The sequence below is a fragment of the Salmo trutta genome, chromosome 26 (genome assembly GCF_901001165.1).
Source record: "Salmo trutta chromosome 26, fSalTru1.1, whole genome shotgun sequence".
NCBI classification, from domain to species: Eukaryota; Metazoa; Chordata; class Actinopteri; order Salmoniformes; family Salmonidae; genus Salmo; species Salmo trutta.
Window position 1 is genome coordinate 17,009,989 of NC_042982.1, and position 22,855 is coordinate 17,032,843.

Sequence of the window (22,855 nt, forward strand, 5' to 3'; positions counted from 1 at the left end):
TGGTGATCCTCTAGCCTCGTAGTCTACATTGTAGAAGCAGTATGTGACATCACCAATGAGATGGACAGGCAACGCTATCAGATCTCTCATTAATCGTTAAGCAGGAGTTTGGGTGCTATGTATTGTGCACCATGTACAATTAATAAATAGTTTAGTGAAACAAATCAAAGCCTCTGACAAAGGGACGGTTGCCTGGACCCAGATTAAGTCTACACCTGGACTAAAATACACCATCAATGGAGATTCTCCATTGAGAATATTTGTTATACTAGGACCAGTCTTCATCTGGGTATTGTAATCCGTCCCTTAGTCTTGTTCCCAACCACTGGCATGTATCTGGGTACTGTTGAGGGGCTTCCTTGCTAGCTTCAGTCTGAATGCAAAATAAATGGTCCTCCATTGTGCGGAGCCAGATCCTGGGGGCATAGAGCAATTTGACGTGGCATGAATTTAGGGTGCGTAGAGGTTCATAGGGGAGAGTAGGTCTGACAGGTAGGCGGGTCCAATGCCATTCAGGGCTGTGTAAATGAGGAGGAGAATTTTTAAGAAAGTTCTTTGAGGGACTGTTAGCCAATGTAGATCAGCAATTGAATAAAAGGTATGACAATATTTCACAAATGAGAAAAACGTTTTACATGTATGATTTTTACCATCCTCACCCCCATTCATTATTGCATCTATAAGTAACAAAACACAGAAGTCACATCACAAAAATCGAACAATCATGACAGAAAAGGTCACACTCATGTTTAGCTTATGTTTAGGGGTTGCAGCTGTGAGTGTTTCAGGGTAAGTCTCTAAGAGCTTTGTACACCTGCTAGCGTGGTTGTAAATGGTTGTCAAGCAATGATCAACAACCAATTTGACAGAGCTTGAAGAATTTGAAAAGAATAATGTGCAAATATTGTACAATCCAAGTGTGCAAAGCTCTTAGCAATGTCATGACGTTGCTCTGTCGGGGGAGGTTTATGACCCCCATAAATACCTTTCCCCCTTTCCTCTCTCTCTACTCCACAGATGTGACTCTTGGAAAGCCTTTGTTAACATAGAGTCTGAAAACATCAAAAGGGTGGGGACCAGAACCATATTTCGGTAATCCAACCAGTTGAAAATATGCGTTGGTACTTAAAGAATATGATATCAGATCAGTTGTCATCTGAGACATTATTACTGATGATAGGATGACAAACTGTATATTGGAAAGTCTACACATTTTAGTTGTCAGATTCACATGGAATTGTTGTGCAATTTAAATGTTTAAATATCAAACTATTTGTGAAAAGATTAAATGTAATTTTAGCTTCTAAATGAGAGAATTGTTTCCATGAGGTAAACTCTGTTCACTCAGTGGCCCCGCCCAAGTGAACAGACATTGGTTGTGAACTATGAAACACTTCTCTCCACCACTTTACAAAAATGTAACATTTGTGTTCCGAGGACGTGAGGACTCCAGTCCAGACGTTAAAAGGGCTAATATCAAACTACAGAACTACGCCAACTTCAGCGTGAGCTCAAAGTATGGCAACTTGGTATGAACTTTGAACTCTTATTCACTAAAGAAGTGATACCTCCTAGCCGTTGAGTTAGCAGCAGCAGCAGCTGAAAACGTGGGATAGGAAAGGACGGGCATAGTATGTTCTACCACACGACGACGGTACTACAACGGAGCCGTTCTACCACAAGACATATTCTTCAAAGGACAAGCGAGATATCTGTTGGGCAACATGGCCTTCCATATACAACCAACCTATTGAAGCACCGCTCAGAGTAAATATTTCTTGCATTTTCCTTTTCCAAATGGGCGGTTATTTAGAATGCATAAGATTCTGTATTTACAATAGCATAGCTTCGCAAGGTCCGATCAGAGACCCTTATCCTTTTGTTCCTCAGTCTTCCCGCGCTTTCATTCAAACCCAACCCCTTTCTTTGTGTAACCAGCCGTCATATCGGTTCTGTCCGCTAGGGACGTTTTCATGTATGACATAATTAGTTATCAATGTAGGTTTCAGAATTACATCCTGTGCGTATGTAATTCTGTGTGATTACTTATGTATTTAGTAAATAAATAATTAAACCAAATTTTGTATTGCTGATTCAACTTGTTAGCCAGGGTTCGTGAAGATAACCAAGAATTCTACGGCTTCAGATGACACTGAATAAGATGACGCTTAAGAATTGACGGCTATTGATGTAAAAGATTACCAGGTCTTTAAGAGTTTATTTGGAAGATAACAGCTCTATAAACATTATTTCGTGGTGCCCCGACTTTCTAGTTAATTACATTTACATGATTAGTTCAATCAGGTAATATTCATTACAGAGACATGATTTTATAGAATGGCATGTCATATCACTTTATCCGAAATAGCAAAGACACGACAGCAACATACCCAGAAAGTCTCACAGCTGCAATCGCTGCCAAAAGTAATTCTAAAATGTATTGACTCAGTGGTGTGAATACTTACAGTGGGGGAAAAAAGTATTTGATCCCATGCTGATTTTGTACGTTTGTCCACTGACAAAGAAAGGATCATTCTATCATTTTAATGGTAGGTTTATTTGAACAGTGAGAGACAGAATAACAACAAAAAAATCCAGAAAAACGCATGTCAGAAATGGTATAAATTGATTTGCATTTTAATGAGGGAAATAAGTATTTGACCCCCATGCAATCAGAAATATTTCTGGCTCCCATGTGTCTTTTATACAGGTAACGAGCTGAGATTAGGAGCACACTCTTAAAGGGAGTGCTCCTAACCGCAGCTTGTTACCTGTAAAAAAGACACCTGTCCACAGAAGCAATGAATTAGATTCGAAAATCTCCACCATGGCCAAGACCAAAGAGCTCTCCAAGGATGTCAGGGACAAGATTGTAGACCTACACAAGGCTGGAATGGGCTACAAGACCATCGCAAAGCAGCTTGGTGAGAAGGTGACAACATTTGGTGCGATTATTCGCAAATGGAAGAAACACAAAATAACTGTCAATATCGCTCGACCTGGGGCTCCATCTCACCTCGTGGAGTTGCAATGATCATGAGAACGGTGAGGAATCAGCCCAGAACTACACAGGAGGATCTTGTCAATGATCTCATTGCAGCTGGGACCATAGTCACCAAGAAAACAATTGGTAACACACTACGTCGTGAAGGACTGAAATCCTGCAGCGCCCGCAAGGTCCCCTTGCTCAAGAATACATATACATGCCCGTCTGAAGTTTGCCAATGAACATCTGAATGACTCAGAGGACAACTGGTGAAAGTGTTGTGGTCAGATGAGACCAAAATGGAGCTCTTTGACATCAACTCAACTCGCCGTGTTTGGAGGAGGAGGAATGCTGCCTATGACCCCAAGAACACCATCTCCACCGTCAAACATGGAGGTGGAAATATTATGCTTTGGGGTGTTTTTCTGCTAAGGGGACAGGACAACTTCACCACATCAAAGGGACGATGGACGGGGCCATGTACTGTCAAATCTTGGCTGAGAACCTCCTTCCCTCAGTCAGGGCATTGAAAATGGGTCGTGGATGGGTATTCCAGCATGACAATGACCCAAAACACACGGCCAAGGCCACAAAGGAGTGGCTCAAGAAGAAGCACATTAAGGTCCTGGAGTGGCCTAGCCAGTCTCCAAACCTTAATCCCATAGAAAATATGTGGAGGGAGCTGAAGGTTCGAGTTGCCAAACGTCAGCCTCGAAACCTTAATGACTTGGAGAAGATCTGCAAAGAGGAATGGGACAAAATAACTCCTGAGATGTGCGCAAACCTGGTGGCCAACTACAAGAAACGTCTGACCTCTGTGATTGCCAACAAGGGTTTTGCCATGAAGTACTAAGTCATGTTTTGCAGAGGGGTCAAATACTAATTTCCCTCATTAAAATGCAAATCATTTTATAACATTTTTGACATGCGTTTTTCGGGATTTTTTTGTTGTTATTCTGTCTCTCATTGTTTAAATAGACCTACTATTAAAATTATAGACTGATCGTTTCTTTGTAAGTGGGCAAACGTACAAAATCAACAGGGGATCAAATACTTTTTTCCCCCACTGTATGTAAATTAGATATTTCTGAGTTTCATTTTCAATAAATTTGCTAAAATGTCTAAAAACACGTTTTCACTTTGTCATTATGGGGTATTGTGTGTAAATGGGTGAGAAAACAAAAACAAAACATTTAATCAATTTGAATTAAGGCTGTAACAACAAAATGTGAAATAAGTCAAGGGGTATGAATACTTTCTGAAGACACTGTACACATACACTTTATTTCCTAATTGCACTGGACTCCAAGTGTATATGCCAACCAATCCATCACTCCAAAAACATTGTTACCTGTGGCTGTAATGGACATTGAGCAGAACATAGAGCAAACGTCATTCATCCCTGGTGTAGTTCAATAAAATTCATATTTTAAATAAAAAATACAATTGACACACTGGCTCAGTTTACAGTCTTTACTCTACTGTTACACTTATTAACACCAGCCACCAGGATGCTAGTCGTGCAGAGCCGTGTTGTGGTAACGTCTCCCCACAAGAGACCAGGGTTCAATCCATGTTTCCACCTTTGTCACTGTTTCTCCCCCTCTGATTTTCTTACTGTCTGAATAAAGCGTACAAAAAATTATAACCAATGTAAAAATAAATAAATAAATATATATATAGTGTCAGTCAAAAGTTTGGGCACACCTACTCATTCAGGGGTTTTTCTTTATTTTTACTATTTTCTACAGAGTAGAATAATAGTGAAGGCATTAAAACTATTAAATAACACATTTGGAATCATGTAGTAACCCACCATTTTTTTAGATTAATTATAGTAGCAACCCTTGATGATAGCTTTGCACACTCTTGGCATTCTCTCAACCAGCTTCATGAGGTAATCACCTGGAATGCATTTCAATTAACAGCTGTGCCTTGTTAAAAGTTAATCTGTGGAATTTCATTCCTTCTTAATGCGTTTGAGCCAATCAGTTGTGTTGTGACAAGGTAGGGGTGGTATACAGAAGATAGCCTTATTTGGTAAAAGACCAAGTTCATATTATGGCAAGAACAGCTCAAATAAGCAAAGAGAAATGACAGTCCATCATTACTTTAAGACATGAAGGTCAGTCAATTTCAAGAACTTTGAAAGTTTCTTCAAGTGCAGTTGCAAAAACCATCAAGCGCTATGATGAAACTGGTTCCCATCAGGACCGCCACTGGAAAGGAAGACCCAAAGTTACCTCTGCTGCAGAGAATACCTTCATTAGAGTTACCAGCCTCAGAAATTGCAGCCCAAATAAATGCTTCACAGAGTTCAAGTAACAGACACCTCTCAACATCAACTGTTCAGAGGAGACTGCATTAATCAGGCCTCCATGGTCGCATCGCTGCAAAGAAACCACTACTAAAAGGACACAATTAAGAAGAAGAAACTTGCTTGGGCCAAGAAACACGAGCAATGGACATAAGACTGGTGGAAATCTGTCCTTTGGCCTGATGAGTCCAAATTTGAGATTTTTGGTTCCAACTGCCGTTTCTTTGTGCGAAGCAGAGTAGGTGAATGGATGATCTCTGCATGTGTAGTTCCCACCGTGAAGCATGGAGGAGGAGGTGTGATGGTGCTTTTATGGTGACACTGTCTGTGATTTATTTAGAATTCAAGGCACACTTAACCAGCATGGCTACCACAGCATTCTGCAGCAATACGCCATCCCATCTGGTTTGCACTTACTGGGACTGTCATTTGTTTTTCAACAGGACAATGACCAAACACAACTCCAGGCTGTGTAAGGGCTATTGGACCAAGAAGGAGAGTGATGGAGTGCTGTATCAGATGACTTGGCCTCCACAATCAACCGACCTCAACCCAATTGAGATGGTTGGGATGAGTTAGACCACAGAGGGAAGAAAAAGCAGCCAAAAAGCGCTCAGCATATGTGGGAAAGCATTCCAGCTGAAGCTGATTGAGAGAATGCCAAGAGTGTGCAAAGCTGTCATCAAGGCAAAGGGTGGCTACTTTGAAGAATCTCAAATGTAAAATATATTTTGATTTCTGTAACACTTTTTTGGTTACCTCATGATTCCATACGATTTCATAATTTTGATGTCTTCACTATTATTCTACAATGTAGAAAATAGTAAAAAATACAGAAAAGCCATTGAATGCGTAGGTGTGTCCAAACTTTTGACTGGTACTGTATACATATACAGGATTTACATCTAAAACATAATGTAAGTCTAGATCACCTGGTATCTTTCTCCAGACTGCCGTGGTTTAGACATAGCCTGTGTATGTTCTGTGTCAGTCAAACTTTTGACTGGTACTGTATACATATACAGGATTTACATCTAAAACATAATGTAAGTCTAGATCACCTGGTATCTTTCTCCAGACTGCCGTGGTTTAGACATAGCCCTACTGTATGTTCTGTGTCAGTGGGCTATTCCACACTAAACTAGGGTCACTGTCACATCACTTAAGGATCCGCCCCTTTTTTTAAATTTTCACCTAAAATAACATACCCAAATCTAACTGCCTGTAGCTCAGGCATTGAAGCAAGGATATGCATCTTTTTGAAACCATTTGAAAGGAAACACTTTGAAGTTTGTGGAAAAGTGAAATGAATGTAGGCGAATATAACACATTCGATCTGGTAAAAGAAAATACAAAGAAGAAAACAACTGTTTAAAAAAAAAATTGTACTATCATCTTTGAAATGCAAGGCAAAGGCCATAATTTGTTATTCCAGCCCAGGCGCAATTTTGATTTTGGCCACTAGATGGCAGCAGTGTATGTGCAAAGTTTAGACTGATCCAATGAACCATTGAATTTCTATTCAAAATGTTGTATCAAGACTGCCCAAATGTGCCTAATTGGTTTATTAATAACTTTTCAAGTTCATAACTGTGCACTCTCCTCAAACAATTCCATGGTATTATTTCACTGTAATAGCTACTATAAATTGGACAGTGTAGTTAGATTAACAAGAATTTAAGCTTTTTGCCAGTATCAGATATGTCTTTGTCCTGGGAAATATTCTTGCTACTTACAACCTCATGCTAATCACATTAGCCTATGTTAGCTCAACCGTCCCGTGGGGGACCCAGGAAGACTAAGTAAACACACTGCTGTATATTGGGTTTAAACTCATCTTTCATGAGTTGAAATAATAGATCCCAGAAATGTTCCACATGCACAAAAAGCTTATTTCTCTCAAATGTTATGCACACATTTGTTCACATCCCTGTTAGTGAGCATTTCTCATTTGCCAAGATAATCCATCCACCTGGCAGGTGTAGCATATCAAGAAGCTGTCATAAGATAGTTCTGCAGGAAGGGGTGAAGTCAGGCGCAGGAGACTCAGGTACGTGAAACACATAGTATTTTAATAAAGGGAAAAAACAGTCCAAAATATCAAGCCGAAAATGCATGGAAAATTCCAATGAAAGAAGACTAACATAGTCTTCTAAAATAATTTGGGACGCAGCCCAGCAACCCTAACACCTAAACGTTAAGATATAAAAATGTCAGGAATAAATTCCCCAACCTACAACAGCAGACACGAAACAATCCTGCACAACCCCAAACAAGAAACTGACAAACTAAATACCCTCCCACTAATTACAAACACGAAACAGGTGCGCACAAAACAGACATAACTAACAAACACATGAAACATGGATCGGTGGCAGCTAGTAGGCCGGCGACGACGACCGCCAAGCGCCGCCCGACCGGGGAGTGGCGCCACCTTCTGTGGACGTTGTGACAGAAGCGGATTAAACAGCATGATCATTACACAGGTGCACCTTGTGCTGGGGACAATAAAAGGCCACTTTAAAATGTGCAGTTTTGCCACACAACACAATGCCACAGATGTCTCAAGTTTTAAGGGAGCGTGCAATTGGCATGCTGAAAGCAGGAATGTTCACAAGAGCTGTTGCCAGATAATTTTATGTTAATTTCTCTTTCAATGTCGTTTTAGAGAATTTGGTAGTACGTCCAAATGACTTCACAACCGCAGACCACGCAAGCCCAGGATCTCCACTTCCGGTTTCTTCACATGTGGAATAATCTGAAACCCGGACAGCTGATGAAGCGTTTGCGCAACCAACAAATGTATGCACAAAACGTCAGAAACAGTCTCAAGGTAAGCTCATCTGCGTGTTCGTCGTTCTCATCTAGGTCTTGACCTGACTGCAGTTCAGCGTCGTAACCGATGGCCACCTGCACACTGGAGAAGTGTGCTCTTCACGGATTAATCCCAGTTTCAACTGTACCGGACAGATTGAAAGTGTTGTCAGTGTTGTCGTGACGTGATTATCATTAATGTGATTATTGCTATTTATCAAATAATTACCTACTACGTTTAATTATTATTCGATTAAATTAATCATGTAACAATTAACTCATTAGGAATTTGGGGAACCACTTGAAAAGTTTGTTTAATGAGTTACTGTTTCCCAAATGAAGTCAAGAAAATGTATATATCATAACAGTCATTAATGAATAATTTCCTCATATCAGTCTCATTCTGAACGTTGTAGACTCCATAAATCTGCACAAACCCGGGTCTCACTGATCGTTCCCTACAACACAAAAATTGATTTGATGATTTATTTACTAACAAGCTAAATGATAACATAAGATACACATACAAACACACACGGTATAGGATATTGTCACCACATATGCGGTGACATCACCTGGTTTAAACGTCTCTAGAGACAATATCTCTCATCATTACTCAGTGCCTAGGTTTACCTCCAATGTATTCACATCCTACCATACCTTTGTCTGTACATTATGCCTTGAATCTAAACTATTGCGCCCAGAAACCTGCTCCTTTTACTCTCTGTTCCGAACATACTAGACGACCAGTTCTGATAGCCTTTAGCCGTACCCTTATCCTACTCCTCCTCTGTTCTTCTGGTAATGTAGAGGTTAATCCAGGCCCTGCAGTGCCTAGCTCCACTCCCATTCCCCAGGTGCTCTCATTTGTCGACTTCTGTAACCGTAAAAGCCTTGGTTTCATGCATCTTAACATTAGAAGCCTCCTCCCTAAGTATGTTTTATTCACTGCTTTATCACACTCTGCCAACCCGGATGTCCTAGCCGTGGTTGAATCCTGGCTTAGGAAGACCACCAAAAACTCTGAAATTTCCATCCCTAACTATAACATCTTCCGACAAGATAGAACTGCCAAAGGGGGCGGTGTTGCAATCTACTGCAGAGATAGCCTGCAGAGTTCTGTCTTACTATCCAGGTCTGTACCCAACAATTCGAGCTTCTACTTTTAAAAATCCACCTTTTCAGAAACAAGTCTCTCACCGTTGCCGCTTGCTATAGATCACCCTCAGCCCCCAGCTGTGCCCTGGACCCATAAGTGAATTGATTGCCCCCATCTATCTTCAGAGCTTGTGCTGCTAGGTGACCTAAACTGGGACATGCTTAAGGGATTCCTGGACGGCTCTCCAGGTCTCCTTTGAGCGATGCACCCATTCCTCCACCGCAGGAGCCTCGGTCTGGCTCTGATGCCATGGTACCAGGACCGACTGATAACCCAACACTCACTGAAACGGCGACATGTTCGTGGAAGAGTGGCAGAGCGAATTCTGAGCCATCTCGGCCCATGGGACGAACCTCGCCCACTCTCCTGGCCGGTCCTGGCAATATGACCGCAAAAACCTGCCTACATCCTGATTAACTCTCTCCACCTGCCCATTATTCTCGGGGTGAAAACCCGAGGTCAGGCTGATCGAGACCCCAGACGCTCCATAAACGCCCTCCACACCCGGGACGTGAACTGGGGACCCCGATCAGAAACTATGTCCTCAGGCACCCCATAGTGCCAGAAGACGTGTGTAAACAGGGTCTCTGCGGTCTGTAGGGCCGTAGAAAGACCGGGCAAAGGGAGGAGACGGCAGGACTTAGAAAACCGATCCACATCAACCAGAATTCGTAGTGTTCCCCTGTGATGGAGGAAGATCGGTGAGGAAATCCACCGACAGGTGGGACCAAGGCCGCTGTGGAATGGAAAGGGGATGTAACTTCCTTCTAGGCAGGTGTCTAGGAGCCTTACACTGGGCGCCCACCGAACAGGAGGAGACATAAACCCTCACGTCCCTTGCCAACGTGGGCCACCAGTACTTCCCTCTAAGACCCCGTACCGTCCTATCAATACCCGAAGACCAGAGGAGGGTAGCGTGTGAGCCCACCTGATCAATCTATCGCGAACACCAAGATGGACGTACCTTCGACCAGCTGGACACTCTGGTGGAGGGGGATCTGACCGTGACACCCGCTCGATGTCCACGTCCACCTCCCATACCACCGGTGCCACCAGACAAGAGGCTGGAAGTATGGGAGTGGGATCGATGGACCGCTCCTCGGTATCATAGAGACGGGACAGTGTGTCAGCCTTAGCGTTTTGGGAACCTGGTCTATATGAGATGGTGAAACAAAATCTGGTGAAAAAGATCGCCCACCTTGCCTGACGGGGATTCAGTCTCCTTGCCGCCCGGATGTACTCCAGATTACGGTGGTCAGTCCAGATGAGAAAAGAGTGTTGCGCTCCCTCAAGCCAATGTCTCCACACCTTCAGGGCTTTTACCACAGCCAACAACTCCCGGTCCCCCACATCATAGTTTCGCTCCGCCGGACTGAGCTTCCTTGAAAAGAAAGCGCAGGGGCGAAGCTTGGGGGGTCTGCCCGAGTGCTATGAGAGCACAGCTCCAACCCCAGCCTCAGACGCGTCCACCTTCACTATGAATGGCAAAGAGGGGTCCGGATGCGCCAAGACGGGAGCATGGTAAACAGAGCCTTCAGACGACCAAAAGCTCTGTCTGCCTCCGCCGACCACCTCAAACGCACCGCCCCCCCCTTCAGCAGTGAGGTAATGGGAGCAACCACCTGCCCAAAACCCCGGATAAACTTCCGGTAATAATTGGCAAACCCTAAAAACCGCTGCACCTCCTTTACCGTGGTCGGAGACGGCCAATTACGCACGGCCGCAATGCGGGCACACTCCATCACCACCCCAGATGTGGAAATGCGATACCCCAGAAAGGAGATGGCTTGTTTGGAGAACACACATTTCTCGGCCTTGACGTAGAGGTCATGCTCCAACAGTCGCCCAAGTACCTTGCGCACCAGAGACACATGCGCGGCCCACATGCCCGGAATAAATCAGAATGTCATCGATGTAGACCACCACACCCTGCCCGTGCAGGTCCCTGGGAATCTCGTGTACAAAGGATTGGAAAACGTCTGGAGCATTCTTCAACCCACACGGCTTGATGAGGTACTCATAATGGCCAGATGTGGTACTAAATGCTGTCTTCCACTCATCTCCCTCTCGGATACGTACCAAGTTATACGCGCTCCTGAGATCTAGTTTTGTGAAGAAGTGTGCTCCGTGAAATGACTCCACCACCGTGGCGATGAGGGGTAGCGGGTAACTGAATCCCACTGCGATGGAATTTAGACCTCAATAGTTAATGCACGGACGCAGACCTCCCTCCTTCTTCACAAAAAAGAAACTCGAGGAGACGGGTGACGTGGATGTCCGAATGTATCCCTGTCTCAGAGATTCAGTGACATATGTCTCTATAGCCACTGTCTCCTCCTGTGATAAGGGATACCAGTGACTCCTAGGAAGTGCAGCGTTAACCTGGAGGTTTATCGCACAATCCCCTCATCGATGAGGTGGTAATTGGGTCACCCTCTTTTTACAGAAAGCAATTGCCAAATCGGCATATTCGGGGGGAATGCGCACGGTGGAGACTTGGTCCGGACTCTCCACCGTCGTTGCACCGATGGAAACACCTAAACACCTACCTGAGCACTCCTCTGACCACCCCTCAAGAGCCGCCTGTCTCCACGAAATTTTGGGATTGTGATCAGCCAACCAGGGAATCCCCAGCACCACCGGAAACGCAGGAGAGTCAATGAGGAAGAGACTAATCTGCTCCTCATGCCCCCCTCGTGTCACCATGTCCAGTGGAACCGTGGCCTCCCTGACCAGCCCTGACCCAAGTGGTCGACTATCTAAGGCGTGCACGGGGAAGGGTCGGTCCAACTGAACCAAGGGAATCCCTAACCTATTCGCGAACCCGCGATCAATAAAGCTCCCCGCTGCGCCTGAATCTACTAGTGCCTTATGCTGGGAGTGAGGGGAAAATTCAGGAAAAGAAACCAACACATACATATGGCCAACAGGGAGCTCTGGGTGAGTCTGGTGTGGACTCACCTGAGGTGTACGAGCAGTGCTCTGCCTGCCCTCTCGACTCCCAGACGAGCTCCTCCAGCACCGGTCAGCAGTGTGTCCTCTCCGACCACAACTGGTGCAGGAGGAGGCCCAGACGTTCACCCGCCGCTCTACCTTCAGGTGGGTGGTCGAACACAGTCCGGAAGCGGCGGGTGAACTCTGGGTAATTGTCCCTCGGCGAGTCTGGGCCATCCCAGACCGCGTTGGCCCACTCCAGGGCTTTCCCCGAAAGGCAGGAGACGAGGGCGTTGACACTCTCCTCTCCCGAAGGAGTCGGGTGAATGGTCGCCAGGTAAAGCTCCAACTGGAGCAGAAACCCCTTGCACCCGGCAGCCGTCCCATCGTACTCCCTTGGGAGCGTGAGTCGAATCCCGCTGGGGCTGGACGCTGTTGAAGAGGGTGGTGATGCAGGCTGAAGAGTGGCCGAAGACGGGGTAGGGAGACCGCTCCTCTCCCATCTCGCCATTCTCGCCAATACTTGATCCATAGCCGTCCCCAGACGGTGGACACGCTGCTCCATGGACGGGGAGGGCGCTTCCGCTCCTGCTGACTCCATATCTTTAGGTGCGGGTTTCTGTCAAAACTCTCTACGAGAGGTGGGTGTAGAAGTCAGGCACAGGAGAGGATTAAATACGGAGAAGGCGTATTTATTAACAGTTCATCAAACACTACAGGCACAGACTAAATGGCAGTCCACAAAAATCATCTAGAACATAGTCTAGGAAAAACACCTGTTAAAAAAATGAACAAAATATACGCCACCCAAAACCAAAGACAGGAAAACGCAAACAAACTCACACGAAACAAAATGGGTAGGGCGAGAATAAATACACCAACTAAACAACCTAAACAAGACACAGGTGAACAATCAAAACAGACATGACAAAACAAAAAAGATTGGTGGCAGCTTGTAGACCGGCGACGACAACCGCCGAGCGCCGCCCAAACAGGGAGAGGAGCCACCTTCAGTGGAAGTCGTGACACACCCGTTGTATAACGTGTATTGACTAAGGGGTGTGAATACTTATGTATATTTGATATTTCCGGATTTATTTTTCAGTAAGTTAGCAATAATTTCTAAAAACATGTTTTCGCTTTGTCATTATTGGGTATTGTGTGTACATGGGTGAAAAATGTTGAATTCAGGCTGTAACACAAAAACATTTTAAATAAGTCATGAGGAAATAAAAATATTGAATCCATTTTAGAGTAAGGCTGTAACGTAACAACATGTGGAAAAAGGGAAGGCGTCTGAATACTTTCTGAAGGCAATGTATACAGTGCATTCGGAAAGAATTCAGACCCCTTCCCTTTTTCCACAAATTGTTACATTACAGCCTTATTCTATAATTGATTAAATTATTTATTTTCCTCATCAATCTACACACAATAACCCATAATGACAAAGCGAAAACAGGCTTCAATAATCTTTTGCAAATGTATTCAAAATTAAAAACAGATACCTTATTTACATAAGTACTCAGACCCTTTGCTATGAGACTCGAAATTGAGCTTAGTTACATCCTGTTTCCATTGATCGTCCTTGAGATGTTTCTACAACTTGATTGGAGTCCACCTGTGGTAAATTCAATTGATTGGACATGATTTGGAAAGGCACACACCTGTCTATATAAGGTTCCACAGATGACAGTGCATGTCAGAGCAAAAACCAAGCCATGGGGTCAAAGTGGCAAGTGTCTTCACTGCCTGTCTGAGTCTGTAATACAAGATAAAAAAAAACATGAGCTGGCGCACACCCAGAATAATAGTTTGTGTGGAGGTGCTGGCAAACGGCCAATAAACTATCAACTATCAAAATAAAGAAAGTCGCACACTCCATGTATAATCTCCCAGCAATTTAATGGGTAACGGCACAGTGATGCCGAAACATTGGTAAATACCCATTAAATTGCTGGGAGATTATACATGGAGTGTGCGACTTTCTTTATTTTGATAGTTTTGAGTCTGTAATACCAACATGTTTCAAGCAGACCACCATAGTCCCTGTGGCTAAGAACACTAAGGTAACCTGCCTAAAAGACTACCAACATGTAAGACTCAGGTCTGTAGCCATGAAATGCTTTGAAAGGCTGGTCATGGCCGACGTCAACACCATTATCCCAGAAACACTAGACCCACTCCAATTTGCATACCGCCCCAACAGATCCACAGATGATGCAATCTCTATTGCACTCCACACTGCCCTTTCCCACCTGGACTAAAGGAACACCTATGTGAGAATGCTATTCATTGACTACAGCTCAGCGTTCAACACCATAGTGCTCTCAGCGTTCAACACCATAGTGCTCTCTCCCTCTGCAACTGGATCCTGGACATCCTGAAGGGACGCCACCAGGGGGTAAGGGTAGGTAACAACACATCCGCCACGCTGATCCTAAACACGGGGGCCCCTCAGGGGTGCGTGATCAGTCCACTCCTGTACTCCCTGTTCACTCATGACTGCATGGCCAAGCACGACTCCAACACCATCATAAAGTTTGCTGATGACACAACAGTGGTAGGCCTGATCACCAACAATGATGAGCCAACCAATAGCGAGGAGGTCAGAGACCTGGCCGTGTGGTACCAGGACAAGAACCTCTCCCTCAACATGATCAAGACAAAGGAGATGATTGTGGACTACAGGAAAAGGAAGACCCGAGCATGCCCCCATTCTCATCGACGGGGCTGTAGTGGAGCAGGTTGAGAGCTTCAAGTTCCTTGGTGTCCACATCACCAACAAACCTTCATGGTCCAAGCACACCAAGACAGTCATGAAGAGGGCACGACAAAACCTGTTCCCCCTCAGGAGACTGAAAGATTTGGCATGGGTCCTCAGATCCTCAAAAAGTTCTACAGCTGCACCATCGAGAGTATCCTGACTGGTTGCATCACTGCCTGGTATGACAACTGCTCGGCCTCCGACCGCAAGGCACTACAGACTGTAGTGCGTACGGCCCAGTACATCACTGTACTGGGCTTCCAAGCTTCCTGCCATCCAGGACCTCTATGTTAGAAGAAGGCCCAAAAATTGTCAAAGACTCCAGCCACCCTAGTCATAGACTGTTCTCTCTGCTACCGCATGGTAAGCCTTACCGGAGCGCCAAGTCTAGGTCCAAAAGGCTTCTTAACAGCTTCTTCCCCCAAGCCATAAGACTCCTGAACAGCTAATCACTTTACTATACATATTTTTGACAAGTTTTACTTTTACTTCACTACATTCCTAATTTAAATATTGTACTTTTTACTCCATACATTTTCCCTGACAACCAAAAGTACTCGTTACATTTTGAATGGTTAGCAGGACAGGAACATTTTGAAATTCACGCACTTATCAAGAGAACACGTGTCACGACTTTGTTCCCTCTCCCTGTTCGGGCAGTCGACGTCACCGACCTTCTAGCCATCGCTGATTCATTTTTCCTTTTCCATTGGTTTTGTCTTGTCTTCCATCACACCTGGTTCCAATCCCATCAATGACATGTTGTGTATTTAAGCCTCTGTTTCCCCTCATGTCCTTGTCGGTGATTGTTTATTGTAAGTGTATGTCTGTACTGGTGTGCGTCGGGTTATGTTACCCATTGATTTTTATTATTATGTTTTCCGGTGGGTTTTTGTAAATAAAATGCGCCGTTGGAAACACAGTTATTTCTCTCCTGCGTCTGACTTCTCTGCCACCAGTTAAACACCCCTTACAACACGTGGTAACCCCTATTGCCTCTCGTCTCAACTCACTAAACACAAATAAATCTTTTGTAAATAATGTCTGAGTGTTGAAGTGTGCCCCTGGCTATCCATACAGTGTAATAACAAGAAAATGGAGCCGTGTGCTTTGCTTAATATAAGGAATTTAAAATGATGTATACTTTTACTTCTACTTTTGATACTTAAGTATATTTTAGCAATTACATTTACTTTTGATACTTAAGTATATTTAGACTTTTACTCAATTACTATTTTACTGGGTGACTTTCACTTTTACTTGAGCAACTTTCTATTAAGGTATCTACTTTTACTCAAGTATGACAGTTGGGTACTTTTTCCACTACTGCCTACATGCAACCATACTTTCTAGATACATGCGTATTCTTGTTATTGCACCAATAAAATAATTAATTGCCTTTCAAAGTTGTTGTGAATATCCATTTATTTTGAGAGATACACTGAAGAAGAGGCCTGGCTGTAAGCACATAGATGCATTATCACAACTCAATAACCTAAAAAAATACGATTTTTACAGTATTGTAACCTGAAGCATTATTTATTTTCTGAGAGTATTAAGAATAAAGCACCCAGTTGGGAAAATATACACTGCTCAAAAAAATAAAAGGGAACACTTAAACAACACAATGTAACTCCAAGTCAATCACACTTCTGTGAAATCAAACTGTCCACTTAGGAAGCAACACTGATTGACAATACATTTCACATGCTGTTGTGCAAATGGAATAGACAACAGGTGGAAATTATAGGCAATTAGCAAGACACCCCCAATAAAGGAGTGGTTCGGCAGGTGGTGACCACAGACCACTTCTCAGTTCTTGTGCTTCCTGGCTGATGTTTTGGTCACTTTTGAATGCTGGCGGTGCTTTCACTATAGTGGTAGCATGAGACGGAGTCTACAACCCACACAAGTGGCTCAGGTAGTGCAGCTCATCCAGGATGGCACATCAATGCGAGCTGTGGCAAGAAGGTTTGCTGTGTCTGTCAGCGTAGTGTCCAGAGCATGGAGGCGCTACCAGGAGACAGGCCAGTACATCAGGAGACGTGGAGGAGGCCGTAGGAGGGCAACAACCCAGCAGCAGGACCGCTACCTCCGCCTTTGTGCAAGGAGGAGCAGGAGAAGCACTGCCAGAGCCCTGCAAAATGACCTCCAGCAGGCCACAAATGTGCATGTGTCTGCTCAAACGGTCAGAAACAGACTCCATGAGGGAGGCCACACACACTGCTGAGCCTCATTTTGACTTGATTTAAGGACATTACATCAAAGTTGGATCAGCATGTAGAGTGGTTTTCCACTTTAATTTTGAGTGTGACTCCAAATCCAGACCTCCATGGGTTGATAAATTGGATTTCCATTGATTATTTGTGTGTGATTTTGTTGTCAGCACATTCAACTATGTAAAGGAAAAAGTATTTAATAAGATTATTTCATTCATTCAGATCTAGGATGTGTTATTTTAGTGTTCCCTTTATTTTTTGAGCAGTATAAATTTAAACAATAGCTTTGCATATTGTTATTCTTCTTTAGAAATGTCTTAACTACATAAGGAGTCACAGATTTGTTCTATTAATTGCTCTCTATTCCCTTTCTAGTGCACTACTTTGGCTCTGGTCAAAAGTAGTGCACAACATAGGGAATAGGACACCATTTGGGACGCATACAACCATTTTCCTGGTAAGGAAGTGTGCTACAATTACAATTTCTAAATCAATTTCCCAGAAGAGTGAGATGGGTGTCAGGAAATGAGGCATGCCATTTATCCTTGCAAATGTTTTAGCAGACTTTACCTTTATTTTGTTGACTTCTGACATCAGGTAGTCTCCCTGTTGTGTAAAATCATGTAACTAACATCTCATATCAATGATTTTATGTGCATTACACTTTCTAAAAACTGCTCTTCGAATCTGCTGGAGGTTAAGTCCATATATGACAGGGTTAAAGACAGGTGGTATAACAAGGAATTGTACAGCCATTGCATTACGCATATTTATTGTAATATTTACATTATTCCACCCTTGAAAATTGTCAAACAGGGTCACTGTGATGAAAATAACAATTGTTATTAAATGTGGCACACATGTCTGTGTGAACTTAATCCTTCCCTTAGCTGACTTTACACAAGTCCTTACAATCTGCCAGTAAGAAAATACAATGAAAAGTAACTGTAAAACATGAACCAATACTAGACATTTGCTCCAAATCTGATTAACGGTAATGGATAAACATGCATGTTTCAGTATAGACGGAATGTCACAGAAGATTTTATCAATGCGAGATCCACACAAAGGAATTCTGACGGCTAAACTAAGTGCTATGAGTCCTGTAAATAAAGAATAACACCAAGAAAATAAGAGTAACTTTCTAACAGTTAAAGATGTCACAATGGTATGGTATAGTAGTGGTCTGCATATTGCCACATACCTGTCGTAAGACATCACTGTTAGAGTAGACATTTCACACATGACAGATGTGTATATTACATAGGTTTGAATGAAACATCCACCATAAGATATCACCTGAACATCTGACTGAAGGTCCAGTAACAACTTGGGGTAGAAACCAGCAGTTCCATACAATCCATTGACACATAGACTACACAGAAAGATATACATGGGCTCATGGAGACCTTTCTCCTGAATGATTGTTATGATCATAGTCAGATTCACAGTGATGATGAGAAGATATGTGATAAGAGACAAGATAAAATAGACCGATTTGTTGTTAAATGTCTCTTGTAAGCCAAAGAGATAAAAGAACTTGACTTGGGTTGTGTTCTCCATAGCTTTTGTTAATTTTCTTCCATAGTTCAATGCAGAAATTCTTAGTCCTAACAAGGCTTGTGAATGGATGTGATTGAATTCAAGTGTGAATCATTTGATTCTGTGTAGGCTTGGACTAAACTAATTCACATCCTCCATCAAACTCTTATTCTTGAAAATAAAAATAAAGTCCCCGATAATATCTGTACATTATCAGATTTGAGTTGTGAAAGAAATAAAGAAAGTTGTGTCCATAAAATGTCTTCTTGCTTGACAGAGGAATACTGCTCCAATAACTTGTTCTACTAGGCTCTAAATATATATCATAGTGTATGATCACATGGGGTTGTAATTTCAGTGTCAACATGTAACCACTCCATAGAGATGGAAGCAACTCATTAGATTCTATTTACTCTCGGGCTCCCGAGTGGTGCAGCGGTCTAAGGCACTGCATCTTAGTGCAAGAGGTGTCACTACTGTCCCTGGTTTGATTCCAGGCTGTATCACATCTGGCCGTGATTGGGAGTCCCATAGGGTGGAGCACAATTGGCCCAGCGTCGTCCGGGTTTGGCCAGGCTGTCATTGTAAATAAGAATTTGTTCTTATTAACCGACTTGCCAGGTTAAATAAAGGTTAAATAAATTAAATAAAAAAATGTACCCAGCAAACAGGCAACGTCCTAAGGACATTTGGCGACGTTCCCATTAGGTCCCTTTAAGGTAGCGTTTCCCAAACTCGGTCCTGGGGACCCCAAGGGGTGCACGTTAACTTTTTTTCTCCTACTACTAGATAGCTGATTAAAAAAATCAAAGCTTGATGATTAGTTCATTATTTGAATCAGCTGTGTAGTGCTAGGGCAAAAACCAAAACGTGCACCCCTTGGGTCCAAGTTTGGGAAATTATGCTTTAAGGGTTTCAGCGAGATGTTATCCCACTGATGTTCTGAGAACATTGTAGGAACATTAAAACATGACATTAACCTCGGGACCATAAGAGGGAGTTCAGTACAGATACCGGTTTGGTTGCAGTATGTCGTGATGAGGTATTTTGAGGTCTATTAGGGAACATTATGAAAAGATTCCTATTTGTGTCGGACGTTATCCATGAGACATTCAATGACAACAAGGAGGCGTTTCATGATGGTCAAGGGGATGTCACATACCAAAGCTAGCCCCTCAGAAAACATGACATGAATCCAGATCTCAGACAGGATATAGTTTGCTTTCATGCTACAGTATTTCCCTAGATTTCTCTCACAATGTCAGTCAATCCCCAAGCTTGCATGTACCGTACGGGGCCTATTTTCCATTAGGGTGAATGCTATGGTGCCAGATGGGCTTACCTTTTACACATTTACATTAGGTTATTCACTGTTGTCAATCGATCCAGACAGTTTTACATTTCTTCATTTGTTAGATACTTAGATTCAGCAGCCTAAGGCAAAACTGTCAATTTAGGTAAGGAATTCAAAGTAATGAACTTTTTTTTATTTAAATGGGTAAAAAAAAGCAGAAATTGAATATCCCTTTGATCATGGTGAAGTTATTAATTACACTTGGATGGTGTATCAATACATCCAGTCACTACAAAGAATCAAATCAAATGTATTTCTAAAGCCCTTCTTACATCAGCTGATGTCACAAAGTGCTGTACAGAAACCCAGCCTAAAACCCCAAACAGGAAGCAATGCAGATGTAGAATGAGCTGATTCAGCTAAAGGTGTATAAAATCGAGCACACAGCCATTCACACACACTCCATTGGCAGTATAATTGTTTTACTGAAGAGCTCAGTGACTTTCAACGTGTCACCGTCATAGGATGCCACCTTTCCAACAAGTCAGTTCGTCAAATTTCAGCCTTGCTATAGCTGTCCCGTTCAACTGTACATGCTGATATTGTGAAGTGGTAATGTCTAGGAGCAACATCGGCTCAGCCGCAAAGTGGTAGGACACACAAGCTCACAGAACGGGAACGCCGAGTGCTGAAGCACGTAAAAATCATCCGCCCTTGGTTGCAACACTCAATACCAAGTTCCAAACTGCCTCTGGAAGCAACGTCAGCACAATAACTGTTCGTTGGGAGCTTCATGAAATGGGTTTCCATTGCCAAGCAGCCACACACAAGCGTAAGATCACCATGCACAATGCCAAGCGTTGGCTGGAGTGGTGTAAAGCTCGCCTCCATTGGACTCTGGAGCAGTGGAAATGCGTTCTCTGGAGTGATGAATCACACTTCAACATCTGGCAGTCCAACGGACAAATCTTGGTTTGACGGATGCCTGGTGCACGCTACCTGCCCGAATGGATAGTGCCAACTGTAAAGTTTGGTGGAGGAGGAATAATGGTCTATGGCTGTGTTTTATGGTTTGGGCTAAGCCCCTTAGTTCCAGTGTAGGGAAATCTTAGCACTACAGCTTACAATGACATTATAGATGATTCTGTGCTCAACCGTCCCGTGGAAGGGACTCCAATCCCGAAGAAGTTTTAATCTCTTAAGAATCTGACCCTTTTTTTCAATTTGCGCCTAAAATGACATATCCAAATCTAACTGCCTGTAGTTCAGGACCTGAAGCATGGATATGCATATTCTTTATACCATTTGAAAGGAAAGTTTGTATACATTTTAAATGAATGTATGAGATGATGGCGCCGACAGAGATGGTCGCCTGTCACATCCTGACCAGTAAAGGGGTTATTTGTTAATGTAGTTTGGTCTGGACTAGGCAGGAGCTGTATGTGTTTTATTTGGTTCGGGGTTTGTTGGGATATGTGTTTATGTAGAGGGGTGTTTGTTTAGAGTATTCCGGGGTTTTTGGTTATGTCCTGTTTTGTATTTCTATGCTCTGTCTATGTTGTGTATTTCTTTGTGTTGGCCTGGTATGGCTCTCAATCAGGAACAGCTATACATCGTTGTTGCTGATTGGGAGTCATATTTAGGCAGCCCTGTTTTCACCTGTCCTTTGTGGGAAGTTGTTTTTGCTCTGCTGTGTTCGGCTGCAATACTGTGCTTGCGTTCGTTTTCTTGTTTTGTTTTGTAAAGTGTTCAATAAAAGTTCAAATGAGCACCCAACCCGCTGCGCCTTGATCTACTATATACGGCGACCATTACATCGCCTCGCTTCAGGTCCTTAGAACTATGCAGTTATTTGTTTTTTTATGTACTATTTCTTACCTTGCTAGCCCAGAAAATCTCAAGTGTTATTACATACAGCCGGGAATAACTATTGGATATAAAAGCAATGTCAATTTACCATCATTACGACCAGGAATATGTCTTTCCCGAAGAGGATCCTTTGTTTGGACCTCCACGCAGGACATGCAATCTTATCCCAGAGGCCGATACAAAACAACACGGTCACCGCAGGAGAGGCAGACGGAGCGGCCTACTGGTCAGACTCAGAAGGCGAGCACACCATCCACTGCTTCCGAGCATATTACTCAATGTCCAATCTGTAGATAACAAGGTGTACAAAATTAAGGCACGAGTTGCCTCCCAGAGAGACATCACATACACATGGTTAGCAGATGTTAATGCGAGTCTAGCAAAATGCTTGTGATTCTAGTTCCGACTATGCAGTAATATCTAACAATAATCTAACAAATTCACAACAACTACCTTATACACACACGTAAAGGGATGAATAGAATGTACATTAACTCAGCAAAAAAAGAAACTTCCTCTCACTGTCAACTGCATTTATTTTCAGCAAACTTAACATGTGTAAATATTTGTATGAACATAACAAGATTCAACAACTGAGACAAACTGAACAGGTTCCACAGACATGTGACTAACAGAAATGGAATGTGTCCCTGAACAAAGGGGGAGTCAAAATCAAAAGTAACAATCAGTATTTGGTGTGGACACCAGCTGCATTAAGTACTGCAGTGCGTCTCCTCCTCGTGGACTGCACTGGGTCTCAATACAGTATATACATGTGATATATGTAATGTAAGATATGTAAACATTATTAAAGTCACATTATTTTAACCTCTTGACGGTCGCCTAGGATAGGGGGCGCTACAGCGATTTTTGAAAAAAAATCGTGCCCATTTTAAACGGCCTCCTACTCAAACTCAGAAGCTAGGATATGCATATAATTAATACTTGTGGATA

General features: G+C 43.1%; 1 protein-coding gene across 1 annotated transcript; it reads right to left on the reverse strand.

The window, feature by feature from the left end:
• Nucleotides 1-450: 450 nt before the first annotated feature.
• Nucleotides 451-18,633, reverse strand: LOC115162815 (olfactory receptor 8A1-like). Its single transcript, XM_029714234.1, has 4 exons — nt 18,346-18,633; nt 18,099-18,111; nt 17,859-18,017; nt 451-518 (listed from the first exon to the last, which is right to left on the reverse strand). Exons 1-4 carry the CDS (start codon nt 18,631-18,633, stop codon nt 451-453), a joined length of 528 nt encoding a protein of 175 aa, XP_029570094.1.
• Nucleotides 18,634-22,855: the final 4,222 nt, after the last annotated feature.

Excerpts from the sequence above, each read along its gene's own strand:
- LOC115162815 (XM_029714234.1), bottom strand. The coding sequence starts at position 18,633 with ATGATCATAACAATCATTCAGGAGAAAGGTCTCCATGAGCCCATGTAT. Across the intron at positions 519-17,858 it reads AAGAGCAGTTTTTAGAAAGT|CCCTGAATGGCATTGGACCC; the intron begins GTAATGCACATA and ends TCATTTACACAG.